At 39.0% G+C, this 14,944-nt stretch overlaps 2 protein-coding genes across 2 annotated transcripts in view; one reads left to right on the plus strand and one right to left on the minus strand.

The window, feature by feature from the left end:
- Positions 1 to 6,134: 6,134 nt before the first annotated feature.
- CRYZ (crystallin, zeta (quinone reductase)) lies at positions 6,135 to 13,302 on the minus strand. Its single transcript, XM_009320587.1, has 8 exons — positions 13,178 to 13,302; positions 12,688 to 12,840; positions 10,824 to 10,987; positions 9,954 to 10,005; positions 7,729 to 7,878; positions 7,210 to 7,311; positions 7,022 to 7,117; positions 6,135 to 6,760 (listed from the first exon to the last, which is right to left on the minus strand). Exons 1-8 carry the CDS (start codon positions 13,286 to 13,288, stop codon positions 6,599 to 6,601), a joined length of 990 nt encoding a protein of 329 aa, XP_009318862.1. The 5' UTR covers positions 13,289 to 13,302; the 3' UTR covers positions 6,135 to 6,598.
- Positions 13,303 to 14,777: 1,475 nt separating this feature from the next.
- Positions 14,778 to 14,944, plus strand: part of TYW3 (tRNA-yW synthesizing protein 3 homolog (S. cerevisiae)) — a 10,842-nt gene continuing 10,675 nt past the window's right edge. Inside the window, exon 1 of the mRNA XM_009320670.1 lies at positions 14,778 to 14,900. Coding sequence (XP_009318945.1) covers positions 14,778 to 14,900 — 123 coding nt within the window. The remainder of the gene's footprint in view (positions 14,901 to 14,944) is intronic.

Consider the following 14,944-nt stretch of genomic DNA (forward strand, 5'->3'; position numbering starts at 1 on the left):
CCAGCTCCGCAGCGCTGGGCCCTATTCCAGCCCTGCCGCCACACAGCTGCAGCCCGCGGGCTGACGCTGCCTGAGCTCTGAACGGGCAGCAGAGGCTGCAAGAGGCTTTGTGCCCTGCAGGAACTGCAAGCTTTCAGGGAAGGGGAAGGGAAAGGGAAGGAAAAAGAAAAGGAAAAGGAAAAGATGGAGAAGGCATTTTGATACAACACAGACCTATGAACTTAAAAATATAGCACGAGGTGATAGGATGGACAATCATTTCAAATATCCACCCTGATCTCCATTCTTTCAGTACAAATGACAGGAAAGCTCCATAGTATGCATTTCAGTGATCTCTAGATTTAGTCAGATAAAGGAGATGGAATCACCCTTCCATGCTCCTATTTTTCCCTTCTTCCTTCACCTCTTGTGAGTTCAAGCTGAAGCACAAATACACAGGTAATGCTTTCAGGAGCCACAGTACAACCGAACTGAGTGCAGATCCTCAAGGTGACCAAGAGTAGGGACAGCCATCCCTCTCTGAGGCCCTTGCTCCAAAATGTTAAAGGACTTCCACTGTCCTCAGGTCTTCTGTGGCATGATCTACCCGCACTTAATATTGAATTGTCTCTTGTAAAGGAAGCAACTATCAAGAACATCAATACCCTCTTGATTTTTTTTATTTTCAGAACCCTGTAATTAAAGTCTCGTTAATTTATTGTAGCAGGCTGTAGTACACGAAGAAGTCGGGAATACGCACACGGGACCACATGATTACAATGGAGAGGGGATACTTTGAATGACTAGAAAGTGTAGGCAGCATTTATTTTGGGCACAATGAGATTAACAAATAGCAGCTGCTTTTCAGAACAATTCCACTCTTTTCTGTTTCAGAAACATGTATAGCAGCAGTTTCCAGACCGTGGCATGTGTACACAACTGCACACTTTGAACCCCAAACCTTGGCCTGCGTATGCAAAGGCCAGCACAAAAGTGAGAGCCTGTGCAACCTTTCCCACCACCCACAGCAGCACCACTACCAGCGGGAACCACTGCTTCAGAAACACCATCTGATTAAATCAGGACAAGTTACTCAAAAATAAACAACCTGACAGAATTATTCTGCCTAATTCAATTGTCTATGGTCCTCATACTCTTCCTCCATCTCTCTCTGCTCTGCCAAGGGCTGAACCAAGGACTCTCTAGGTTGACAGATTCTCTGGATGGGTGGCTTGCGCAGATCAGATACACCTGAAAGATTAGCCAGAAATGTGACAAATACCGGCTCCAAGAAATTCAGCTGCAGCAGCTGGAAAAGTTACCTAGCCAAGATGATTTTCCCTCCACTGGACATTAGTGTCTCTCTAATAGAGAACACAGCCTGGAACACACATGGACATCTCAACCATTGCCCCTTGCAGATCACAGTGAAGGTGGGTTTGCACTAATAGGCAAGGCTTGGACTACTGTAACCGAGTCATGGGCAAACTGATGCCCCCCCAACTTCGGCATGACAGCGGTGACGAGATCTTACACTGCTACAACTACACCCACCAGCTAGAGCCCAACCTTATTTCTGCAACAATACCAGCAATACAACCCAGGTCTCTCAAATATGTATCTTCTGCCCGCAGCCTGGAAGCATCCAGTATGGCTTCCTCACTGCTTCCTGCACTTTGTGTTCAGTGCTATGTCATTATTTTTATTCACACTACTTTTTCCAAAATTAAAACAACTCCTTCCATTTGTATGATACATCAAAACTGGACAAAAGAATTAAATGTTATATTACATTTCTTCACAAAGCAGTCTGAGTTATGCTGTCTTATGCTGCTAGGTTACCTCTGTAGAAAGAAGCCTGCAATGTAATAAAAACAGAAGAACTACTCTGACACCTTCTGGTGAGAAACCCCATAACAAACACTACCCTTTTTAACAGCAGCGATGCGTACGTACACAGACAAGAAAACTGCTCTGAAGTTCATCTCTAAGCATTAGCTACAATGCAGAGGCAGCACTAAGTAAGAAAGGACTCATTGTAAATCATGAGCATCTCATTCATATAATACTCTCTGACAAAGGCCAAATTAAAAAGAATTAAATATTTTAAAACATACAATGCATAAACATATATTTTTAATATGCACATCATCTCCATAATCATATCCATCATCAACTGTTACTCTTAATCTGCTATTTAGTACTTTAAGAGATGTTTTACTTTTTCTAACAGCGTTGTCAAGTGGAATTGCAGATTCCCTACATGCCATCACTGCCTCAGACTGTTTCTGCCTGAATGAATAGGAATAATTGGCATCTTTTACCTGAATAATCAGCTAAAAAACTACCTACCCACATCACTTACACTAGGGTAATCATTCTTAAACCTTCAAATTCGGACTAAGCAGAAATGCAGCTCCCTACTCCTATGGAAAGTACAAGGAAACCAGCTTCTACCCATTGGGGCATCTGCACAGCCTCGAGGTATGAAGTATCCTACTGCAACTGCGGGGTCTAGGAAGCAGGGTACCAAGTTAATGCGTTACTACAGCTGAGTCTGCCTAATCCTTTCTCTTCCCTAGCAACTATTTTCAAAAGCACTTATTGAAATATTAGTTTGAAATCATTCACTCCAGAAACACTCGGTCTTCTTCCCTGGCAAAACAATCCGTTTGATGCAATGGTTTTAAGGTTTATGAGAACAAGAAACAACTAAATGACTCGGTATAATAGCAAAACAACCTCACATTTACATTTGCACAGAAGAAACAGTACTTGCTTAACTGCTGAATTAATATTGTTGGGAAAAGTATGTATATCTTTGTATACAGAGATGCGTATCTACTTATGGTATGTTAAAAAAAATTATTCACTTGTAAGTTAAAATTATCACTTGAGTAGCAGTCCCAAACAAAATTAACATGGCATTAAAAGAGACCTTTCCATACCTGAAAAAGCCTGACATTGCAAACATGAATCTTGGAACGTAGAGTGGTCTCCTATCTACTAAGAAGTTAATTTAAAACACAGGAGATGCACTTCCACAGGGACCAACTTGGTGCTGGACAAAGTCTTCCTTACATTACTTAACCTTGCATTAGAAAAACATTCCTTCCTTATTTGACACTAAGACCTTGCTCTTTTATCATCAGTATTAATTGAATTAGTTTCAAAAGCCTCACTGTAAAGATCATCTTTCCTTTTTTGTGATACGTGCCTGGTTATTGCTCACAAGTTCATATTCTTGAAAACCGTACTGATTTCCTCCCCAACGCACTACAATTTGTACAACAATATTTGTCTCCAGGATGTCACCTGTCTCAAACCTGAGCCTCTGTTCCCAGCTTAGAGAAATTATGAAAATACTACCCGAAGAGACCTCACTAGTGCCTTTAATAAAAACATAATCTAGGTGTAACTGAAGGACAGATGCCACCTGTCTTTCATCTGACACCAGCCTTTCCTATCATTGATTGCTAACCCAAAAGTGAGTGTGAGCATTAGAATTGATTTTAAAATGTAGAATATGAAAAAGATTAGTATCTATACTCAGTTATTTAGAAAAACATCAATGCTTATTATTTATCTCACATTCTCTCAAATTAGAAAATAACAACATGCAACTGGGCAAGGAACAGTTCCCAATAGTCTCATTAACTATGCTAGCTAGATTTGAAGTAGCATGAGCACACATGCTTCCATGGGTATCCTGGGAAGAATACAAGGACGCTGCCCAGATGTGTAGGGATGGGATTAGGAAAGCTAAGGCACAGCTGGAGCTGAATTTGGCAAGGGATGCAAAAAATAATAAGAGCCTTTACAGATACGTTGGCCAGAAAAGGGAGATTAAAGAAACTGTACCACCTCCAGTAAATAAGACAGGAGAGCTGGTGACAACCAACACGGAGAAGGCTGATGTACTCAACAATCACCTCTCCTATGAAGAAAGGCTGAGAGAGTTGGGCTTGTTCAGCCTGGAGAAGAGAAGGCTCCGTGGAGACCTTATTACAGTCTTTCAATATATAAAGGGGACTTCCAAGAAAGGTGGAGAAAGACTTTTCACTGAGGCCTGTATTGACAGGACAAGGGGCAATGGTTTTAAACTGAAAGAGGGTAGGTTTAGGTTGGACCTAAGGCAGAAATGTTTTACAATGAGGGTGGTGAGACACTGGAAGAGGTTGTCCAGAGAAGTTGTGGATGCCCCATCATTGGAAGTGTTCAAGGTCAGGTTGGATGTGGCTTAGAGCAATCTGAACTAGTGCAAGATGCCCCTGCCCATGGCAGGGGGGTTGGACTAGATGATCTTCACAGGTCCCTTCCAATCCAAACCATTCTACAATTCCATGATACTTCAACTATTGTTATCCAAATCAACTACAATGACACAAAAATAAGTCTTTTTGCTAGAGCTCTAAAGAAAATTCTCTCTTGATTTCCATCTACTTACCATAAATCATCCACTTTCCATTAACAAGGTGCCAAAATATTTTCATCCATTTAGCAGTGATAGCACAAGTGACATGGCTGTTGGAGAAGACCATATGAAGCCCAGGACCCACTTCTGGATCTATTGAGACAGCACTTGGAGAACAGGAGGAAGTAAAGCTGTATTATCTCATTTCCAAGCAAGTATTTTGCATCTCTTTGCATAGCTATGCACAAGAGAAAAGTCAAGCAGAAAGACTGGGTATTTTCTGAGACAGATTTTAAACAAGCTGGCACTGCATCAGTTCTAATGATCCAACTATGCCTGGTCTCCTCCAAGGAGAAGTCATTTGGCAAGAAGGAGGATCTTACAGGTGACAGATGCTATCACCTGCAACGTTTTCTGTGTAAATAAGTCAACAATTTTCTACCACTTTTTTTAGTATACCTAGTATTTATATGCTAACATGTCTACAAGCTTGGAAAATATTTCAATTCCAACTACTCTAATTAAAAAAAAAAGAAAAACGAACACCACTGTGCAAAAACAGAGATCAGGCATAGGTTTTTGTTTTGTTTTAAATATGTCTGCCAAGTACAATGAAGACACTCAAATGTCAGCAAGAGTTCAACACGAATAGTGTCCAATTTTCTGAAAGGAGCCAATTGTTCCTACAGGACACACAGGTAAAACAATAACTAATCCATTTCAAGCTCTAGAGACAAGTAGTGTGTCAGGATTTGATTTCTCCCAACCACACACAGAACAATCGTGGTCGATTAAGCACTAAAACAAAATGTGAAGATCTGATAGAGAGGCTTGTAAAGAGACAGATTGTGGGCCCCTCTCTTACCTTAATATTTTAACAAGGGATCATAAACATAGAGGAGAAATCCAGACATTTCAAAAGATTTTGCCAATTATTTCCTTAGTTTAGATTAAGCAAAATGTCAGTAGAAATGAATGCCTGTTCAGAAAAAAATCACAACTTGAAAAATGGTAGCGTGATGAAGTTACCACCTGAGGTAACTGTACATGGGTTCAGAGAACGTGTGCTGATTTATGATAGTATGACACCAAATGAATCCAGACCGAATGTTACAAAGCAAGTAACCTTCACAGACAAAAATACTGCTAAAAAGTTTCTGTTTAGTAAGGACTCACTATTCCTCAAAGGAACAGAAAAGCTCATTCTTGGAAGTTGAGAAACTCTTCTGCAAGTGATGAATTCACTGCTCATTAGAGAATTATATCATTAGAAGGACGTGCCTGTAATACCAAACAGTATTTTGAGTGTAAAAACTGCCAACATATCAAAGAAACTGTCCTTCCTTAATTGGACTGTATTTGGAACAAGTCAATAATGTATACACATTCACTTATGAAATAACATGAGTTCTCACTACCCATGAAAGCAGCGCAGCCTCTCTTTTCTCATTATTGTATCCTGGGATTCACGTGACTTTATATTTAATAAAGGTCACAGGAAGAATTGAAATCCTCGCTACCCAGCCATTTACCATCAAGGAATCAGCTGCTTCTGCCAATACGATCACTTACGAAGTAGCAAATATCAGCATGCAGCTTCAGAGTTATGGTCCCTTTGGATTAACTGGGACACTTTCACCTCAGATACTAAGTTAGGCACAGCAAAATGAAACTGCCTCTGCTTCCAAACAGTTTGTATTTGAGAGATTCTTTGGCCATCTTTTGAGCTGGAAAATGAACTATTTTGGCAGTAAAAGCTTTTATTCCAAGTAAATTATGTGACAAAAGATGAACAAGACAAATTTTGTGGCTAAAGGATTTACAGAGTTGTAGTTATATGCGTATAGTTAGTTACGTACATTTGTGTATCTGCTTAAAAAGCAGGCTTCATTTTGCTATACCTACAGTGGCCTCACTATAACTTCACATAGAGCATGATATCAAATTCCAGCTGAGATATGTTTCCCCTGCATCACAAGGCCACACCAGCAAATTTATTATTTCCGCATCAGCCAAAAAAGCTACAAAAATTACTTTAAAGTATACACAACTCTGCTTATTACAAAAAGAAAACAGATTGTTAATTAATTAATGTAATGCTGTTACTGTCAAACCTGATCAAAAGTATGTTTTATAACATACATTCAGTGAATCACATAAGCAAATGTGCAGTTAGAACAGCTACAGAATAAATGGAAAAAGACTTCATGGAAGGAGCACCATCTTTCCTCGAGCACCACTGCTATGAATAATGTCTTCATGAGCCTTAACTACTTTGTCCAGTGGATATTCAGAGCCTACAACTGGTTTCAGCCAGCCAGCTTCTATGCCATCAAGGAGTGCTGTTGCACATTCATGCCTCTCCTCCTGCGTGTAATAAAGACAGCATTTACCACAAGGTCTTTACATTTTAGAAAAGCATTGACTATTTATGCATGTGTTACACCAAATTTCACAACCCAAAAATAATTTATGATGTTCTGAGATTAAATCAAAACATAAAGGAATGAACGAACAAGTTACTTACAGTGAAATTATGCTTTCATCCCTACAAATGATTTTAACTGGAAATAGAGAGGTGTTGAAATAAGCCAACAAAACATTCTTTAAAATAAAAATATTTCTTACCTCAGTTGCAAGAAACAGACTAACTCCAATTACGCTAGATTCTTTACTCATAGTGTCTCTTGGATTTATTTCAACAGGACCCCTACAGCCCACAACCTGTTACAAACGAGTTAAAAGGTAGTTCGAGTTATAACTGTTGAATTGCGTTGCTAATGCACAAACTAAAGTCAGTGGCAAAAAATACTTACCATCACCCTTCCTGCATAGGACAACAGTTGCAAGTCAGTAGCAAGATTGATGTTAGAGAGCATTTCTATTATTATATCAACTCCTTCCATCCCTGTGTATTCCTATATAGAACATAATATGTTATTTAAATCACTCCAATTAGTGCTTGGGTACCACTGTTTATTTCATATGCCACAGATAACATACATTTTACAGTTTATTGTTTAAATTTTAAATACAGCCTTTGTACTAAGGCTGACAGCTAATAAGTTTAATTTTAGCATATTTTGATATGCTGAATTATGATATGCTACCATATTGGAATTTGCTGGAATGCAAGAGTTTCTAAATGCCATTGCCTGTGAAGAAAGAGCTCAGCTTTTCCAGCCTGGAAAAGTTTTTTCTTGTGTAGAAATGAAAAAGGCAGTACACTATTGCTCCTACATAAACCTACTTTAAAAAACTTCTGCAAACAACTGTTCACATTTTATTAGCAAGAAAAATACATACTGCATCACCTAGCCCTGATACATGCTTACCTTAATTTTATCAATGTAATTAGCTTCTCTGTGATTAAATGCTTGGTGAGCACCATTTCTCAGAACCACGTTCATGCCTTCCTCAGTTCCTGCTGTACCCAAAACCTTTAAACCACAAGCTCTGGCAATCTGACATGTTGCTATTCCCACCTGAGGGGAAAAAAAAAAAGGAAAAGAAAAAAAGAGAAAAAGGACCAAAAAAAAGTCTTTTTTCTCTTTCTTTCTTAGCATTTTAAATTTTATATATTCTACCAGCAACTTGGACCTTACCCATTTAAAAAGCTGGCCTGGTAACATTTTTTTTTTAGCCATAATAAGTAATTTGGATCTTAAAGATAGCCAAACAGTCTTTAAAAAAAGAAAGGATATTTACAGAGGCATAGTAAAGTTTTGTGGTTTTTTTAATAGCTATCAGCATTTGATATAAATCCATGCAGAATATTGTCTATCTGTTAAAGTTGGGCCATATATATTTGATACGAAGCCAAGGAAATTCTTCTCTTCACAGAATCACCTGTGATTAATACCAGCATTATATATTGCAAAGAAAATCTGCAAGCACAAATTTTATTAACACTACTTTTGCACCTTTCACAAACAGATTAAATGGTATCTTTAGCAACCAAATTCTCAGCGTCTCATACTAGGTTTGCACTCCAGAGGATGTTTAGAGGTGAGGGATGCCTTCACAAAAACCTGATGTTGGAGCCAATGATCACTTGAGGCATACCAATGCCATCTCTTGGTTTTGCTTTGTGTCACAGCAACAGAATGCGAAAGCAAAACGAGGGAACAGCTGACATGTAGAATGCCTCCCTGGGATTCAGTCCCAGCTGGTCAGCTTCCTGAGGCTACAGATTCGGCAGCCCACTGTACCGACCATACAGATGGATACCTCCTCCAGGATATGTTAAGATACACACGTTTTTATATTTTTCAGGGGAGGGAGGGAAACAAACAAATAAATAAATACACAAACAAAGACGACCATAAAAACTCCATTCCGTGGCTCTGCTATTTAAATTTGTATGTATGAATAACACACAAAATAAATGGACAGGCTTCTCGAAAAAATCTACCATGACCATCTGTCTGGCCAGGATCTACCCAAACTGTTTGCCAAATGTGACCTTGTTTTCTCACCAGCAGATCATCAGTTTTCAACTAAATGAAAAAACAAACACCGTTAATTAAAATACATCATGGCCAGACTGATTTTCAGAGAAAAATTCAAAAGGAGGGACATTTTTAAGAATCATTATGGCAGTCAGCATCACTTGAAAGAAAAGATGCAGCACAAACCATCTTTTCTCTTCAGCATGTGCTTCATACCTATACATATCTCACTGCTTTTACAAGTATTCCTATAACAAAGGTTACAAGTCCACAGAACAACAGATTTGCATTATATGCTTCTGCAAACCAAAGACAATATCTCTTTTCAAGAAACACAAAATAAGTAAGAATAGAAACACTACATTTAGTTTAAGAAGAAAAAAGAGGCTATGATGCTGACTGTCATTTTAGTATCTCAGAATGAGATCTGAATTCCTCCTCATATGAGACTGTCATAATCACCTTTTTGCTGTCTACCAAATAATTAAGGCAACTTTGCCTGTTTATAGCAGCTGCTTGGTGCATCAGCAGAAGCTAAGCAACGAAGTGCAGAGTATGGGGGATAAATTAAACTAGAATGTTGCGTGAAAGAGATCTAAAGTTAGCTCATCGTGTAAAACCCAAGAAAACTATATGTTCAGTTTAACACAGTATTCAGTCATGAATTTATATATTGCAGCACCTCTCCTTGTGCAGCTAGCACTTAGCTAATAGGTAAAAAGATCCCAGAAATGCACAGTTGCTATGCACCAGTGATTACTACTCAGAGAACTGAGAACAAGTTGTATATATTTTAAAACCACAGCTTTCTGCTATTGGTTTTATCTCAGGAAGACCGGTTATAAAGCTTCCAGACCAACTTCTGACTGCAGCAGTGTGTTTATTATGCGACCCTCTGTATTAGGGGCCATCACTCATGCAGTTTCATAGTTGTTTGGAATAACAGGGTTTGCGCTAAGAAAAAAGTATCCTAAAGTGTCTGAAATAAAAACCTAATTTTGTTAATCCATTAATTGATATAAATGTGACCATAAATCATATCACAGACAAAAGCAGGTACAAGGACAGAAAGCAGCATTTCTTATAACTTGCCTTCTCAAAATACTTACTCCCCCACTCGCACCATGCACGAGCACACTTTCCCCTGCTTTGGCATGCCCTCTGAATGGAAAAACAGAAAATATTGGCATTATGATTGCAGTACATGATCATTAAGCATCAGATTGCACATACTGACATCCAATCTCATCTTTCACACAGTATTATTTCCAATCTATGTTATGGCTAAACAGGTATAATCAGCCTCTCTGGGAAAACAAGGAGGCAAAATAAACCATATCATTTATGAATTTAAGTAATATGCAATTATGTTAACATGCAACTAGCAGCAAGTAACAGTCTGGTACTGAACCTCAGTTCAAGATCTTCACCTGTTACAGATCTTAAAATAAACCACACTAGTTCTAATCATTTGTTCTATCAAGCTAAACCAGATTTCCAGCCTAAACTCTCACCTAGCTGACACGGAAGTCTGGCTTTTACTCGTTATACTGTCCTATGGTAACAGCCAGGACTGTACACAGTCTCTCTGGCAGACAGGCTCACAAAGAAAAGAGGTGGGTCTGCGCTACAGCACATTGTCTGTTCAATTAAGAAATTAGAACTATTCCTGTGTTTCTTCCCTAGCTAAAATACCAATGAATACTGAAAGAGAGTTACACGTTTTATTACATGATACTTATCGAAGAAGCCTTCCCAGGTCTGTTCTCTTAAGAAGAAATACTTAACAGGAAAATACAGTCTCTAGCTTCTAGGTAACAATTATCTGACAATTCCATCAGTGTAACAAATTTAACTTAAGTGTTTTAAACATTTTCCACTCATTGATCTCTCCGCATTTTACAGGACAATGAAGATATGGGCTTCAATGTTTTAAATATTCAAAAGCAAAATGCACAAACTTAGATTGGGCACCTTACTTTTGGAAAAGAGCGCGATAAGCAGTGAAGTAGGGTATTCCAATCGCTGCTCCTTGCCTAAAGTCCAATTTATCCGACAGAGGAAAGACTCTATTAGCTGCAGCAACTGCATAATCTGCATATCCTCCAGAGATCGTACCAATGGTAAAAACTCTGTCACCTTTCTAGAAAGGAGGGAAAGAAAATAGAGAAATTAATCATCTCCCTTATTTTTTCCTTAATATACATTAAGAACCAGTTCACATAAGTTTAGGCTATTTCTAATGGCTCATATTAAAAATAACCAGTTATACTTGGAAGATTTTTATAAATGCTAATACATACAATCAATGCAACACAAACCATATAATGTCATATACTTAGATTTAAGTGTCATAATTATAACCCCCACTCTACAGTGTAACACACAAACCTACTGTCTCATTAGTATTAACATTAATGAACCTGAACACTAAAGAATTCCATCCGCAGATTCCAAACACAAAACCTCAAAAGCTTTTACAAACACAAAAGAACCATTTCTCAATTATTTTTGTTTAAACGTGGAAAAAAGATATAATCTTAATATACTCTAAGGTAACTAAATATTGCTGCTGTTCTTCAACAGGGAATACTCAAACCAGCAGTTCAGTAGGTGATGCAGGAAATGCACCACCTGGCAGTGTGCTGTATGTGTGTGCGCCTAGGCGCTTCAGTCCTGCTGATGGAGCACAGCGCCAGCTGCTGAGGTCCAGGTCAGCACCCAACCTTGTACAAGCCCACTCGCAGAACGATGTCAGTATCCGTTAACGTTCACAGTTACCGAGCTCTGATTTTTCTACTATTTGCACGTTGATCTCAATAAATATACAGCGTGTGGACTGCGTCAGTTTGGTTTGCAGACGTTGGGTATTAACTACTGTGCAGAGGGCTGCATATCAGCATAGCTGTTTCTCAAGCATTATGAGTATGCAAATGAATGAGCCTGGCTACTCAGCATTTTCAGGATGTCTGTCTGTGGCACGTACTGATCTCATCATCTCTCTCTTTCATGCAAGCAAAGAGCATCACGATTTCCATAAGAAACAAAAAGCACACACAGCAGATATAGCAAACTACCGATAAGAAAATATGAATAAACGTGATTCTTCTCTCTAGATAACCAAATCTCTCATCTCTCCCACAATGGTTACATAAATTCCAAGTCAGGAAATTCCAACACAATTTTAACTACATTTTTTTCTGTTTGTCTGAGACCAACAGCCTAGTGACTTGAAAGGAAGAACAGATTTAAAAACTAGATAAATTTCATAGATATCTTTTAGCAAACTGGTAGTTGCCTTCTCGTGTCCCAAGGCCTTCCCCCTGAGAAAATCTAAGTAAAATTACTAGACTGGAATAATAAAGTATTTGAACAGTTTTAACAACAAATAAGTAATTTATGGGGTTTTATAAGTCAGTAAAATAAAGGCTATTTCCATTTCCAAAAAAAAAAATTTACAGAAAATTTTTCAGTTCTGCCTGAAATTATTACCTCAAGCAGGAAGCATCCAACTTCAAATATTTCTGCAATGCCATAAAAATAGTTCTGAACCACAACTTGTGTACACCAGATATCATTGCTTTAAGCAGACAAACCGAAGTGCCTCTTCTGAGACCTTTTAACTCTTGGACGTCAACAGCATTAAAGACTTCCCTACAGTTCTATCTACAGACTGGATTGCCAATATGATCTTGCTGCGTGCTTTTACCAGTCAATGAAGGTGATTTCCTCCCCCCGAACAGATTACATGATTATAAGCAATAAAAACAGGAACAGTAGTATAGCAATCACACGAAGAAGATACAATAAACAATAGTGAATTAAAACCCAATGCATAAATACCTTGAATGCAGTCACATGTTCCCCAACACCTTCTATTACACCAGCCACATCTGAGCCAGGAGTATAGGGTACAGCTGGTTTTCTAGCATAATTTCCAGAACGAATATATGTCTCGACAGGATTCACTCCACAGGCATGGACTTTAATCAACACCTAAAAGAAAAGATGCTTCTTAAGCAATAATTAAACAGATTTAGAACTTGAATTCACAGCACAGTATCATGGCATTTTAACTAAATTCTTAAACAGAGTCAGCAAAAATTCAGTGTTCAACTGAAGCTATTCCATATAAAGAATTTCCTAAAAATATGTAGCCCATATAACAGTAAAAAGCCCACATTTGTTAAACGTGATGTCTCAGGTAGTATGAATACACTGATCAAAAACTACATATTCAAGATTAAAAGTTTTGTTTTGTATTCTTCATTCTGTTCTGAGTGTACCTGTATCATTCAATATCATTATTTCAGTTCACAGAACTCATATATACCTGATTTTCTTTTGGATCAGGAATTAAGACATCTGACTGGAGTTTAAGCACTTCAGGGCCACCAAATTCAAAAACTCTGACAGCTCTCATCACATTTCTTGTGGCTGCCATAGCGATCAGAATATCTGGGGAGAAAAAAAAACAATAATATTGTATTGCCTTCGTAATTTATTTTGCATCTTCAAAAGAAAGAAATCGAACAACCACCTGTCAAGCAACTGAGTAAATAGAGCCTCACTCCTGATTTAAATTTGGGGTTGGTTTGTTTGGTTTTGGGTTTTTTCCCCCAAATCTTGCAAAAGGCAGAAAATTAATCCTGCCATTTGCCAGACTTTATGGGTATTAAGAGAATCACATGCAAATAATTTATCCGTAGAAGTATTTCTACAGCAGCTCCCATGAACACTGCACTGCTATCACATATGCAGAGATGTACAGAACTTTGGGGAAAAACATTTGACAATTTACTATTACATTCTGGTGAAATAGCCTGTCGTACATTGGCTGACTGCGTAATCTAGCCAAGTGACATTCCAGTCACTGCTCCTGCTTACTATTAAACATCTATGTAAAAAAAAAGCAACAAAAAACTACTCATCAGCTATCAAAAATAGAAGATACCATAGGACATTAAAACAAGCCAGGAAAAACTGAAGAGCAGATATTCGAGATTCCAATCCTTAATTCCAGCTGGATTTCACCACTGCAGCTGTATGTGACAGAGACCATGAACCACAGCCCTCAGCTGCTGCAGCTCAGAGCCTTGTATGCATTAATGGAAGCGATGACAATTTATCAACACGTGAAGCTGTAACTATTCCAGCTGCATTCATTTGTGAAGTATTCTAACAAAACACTGCGAGCAAGCTACTCCTACTACTGGAAAAGTTATACACAATTCTTTCAGAAATCTGATTGATTCAGACAGAGGAGCTTTACTGGGTACACAGCAAATAATCACAGGACAGCAAACAGGAACCTTAAAGACAGCAAGACATCACGCTTTTGGCCAACTCCAGCTAAAGAACTTTTGGGCTGTAGCCAAAGGTAGGCTTTTTCCCAAAGATGGGATTACAACTTTTAAAAGTACCTGACTTAATCACTATTTTTTTCTCCTAATACAGTCTGTAAGGCTTCACATTTTTGGTTGCCTGTTCAAGTCAGTAAGAGTATTAGTCACAAGGATATACACAACTAACATTTCCCTTGGGACATGACAAAAATCTACACTGCAAAGTAATTTCTGAAGCATAGGTCACTTTTATACGTAGTGATAATAAACCAAATTAAAAGAAGGCTTCTATTCTGCTCAGAAAAAAAACTGGACCCGTAGGTTTTAATAAATGATTCTGCAGTGTGATGACTGATCGTTAGGATGAGGCCTTCTCTAGACAACTGGAAGCAGCCCTGATATCCGCTGGAGGGGCAACGGGTGGGCACAAGCAATCCAGGAGGCTTCCCGAGTGCCTCGGTGACAACGTCCTGGCACAGGCGATTGAGGAGCGGAGAGGGGAAGGGAGGTGTCCTCGTATTCACAAGCAAGGAAGGACTGGAGGGGGACGTGGAGGCTGGGGGCAGCCTTGGCTACAGCGACCAGGAGATGGTGGAGTTCAGGACCTGGGAGGAGGGAGCAGGGCAAGCAGCAGGACCACAGCCTGTCGGTCAGGAGGGCTGGCTCTGCCCCTTCAGGGAATCCCACGGGATTCCGGAGAGCCCCGCGGGGGTGAGGGGGGGGGGGGGGGAAGGGCGGGGCGGGGGGCCAAAGAC

The sequence above is a fragment of the Pygoscelis adeliae genome, unplaced genomic scaffold (assembly GCF_000699105.1).
Source record: "Pygoscelis adeliae isolate BGI_AS28 unplaced genomic scaffold, ASM69910v1 Scaffold402, whole genome shotgun sequence".
Taxonomy (NCBI): domain Eukaryota; kingdom Metazoa; phylum Chordata; class Aves; order Sphenisciformes; family Spheniscidae; genus Pygoscelis; species Pygoscelis adeliae.

Bases quoted from the DNA above. Each gene is read 5' to 3' on its own strand.
- CRYZ (XM_009320587.1), bottom strand. From the start codon at position 13,288: ATGGCAGCCACAAGAAATGTGATGAGAGCTGTCAGAGTTTTTGAATTT. The intron at 10,006-10,823 runs GTAAGGTGCCCA...TTTTCCATTCAG, and splicing joins TATCGCGCTCTTTTCCAAAA to AGGGCATGCCAAAGCAGGGG. The intron at 7,118-7,209 runs GTAAGTATTTTT...CGTTTGTAACAG, and splicing joins CCTATGCAGGAAGGGTGATG to GTTGTGGGCTGTAGGGGTCC.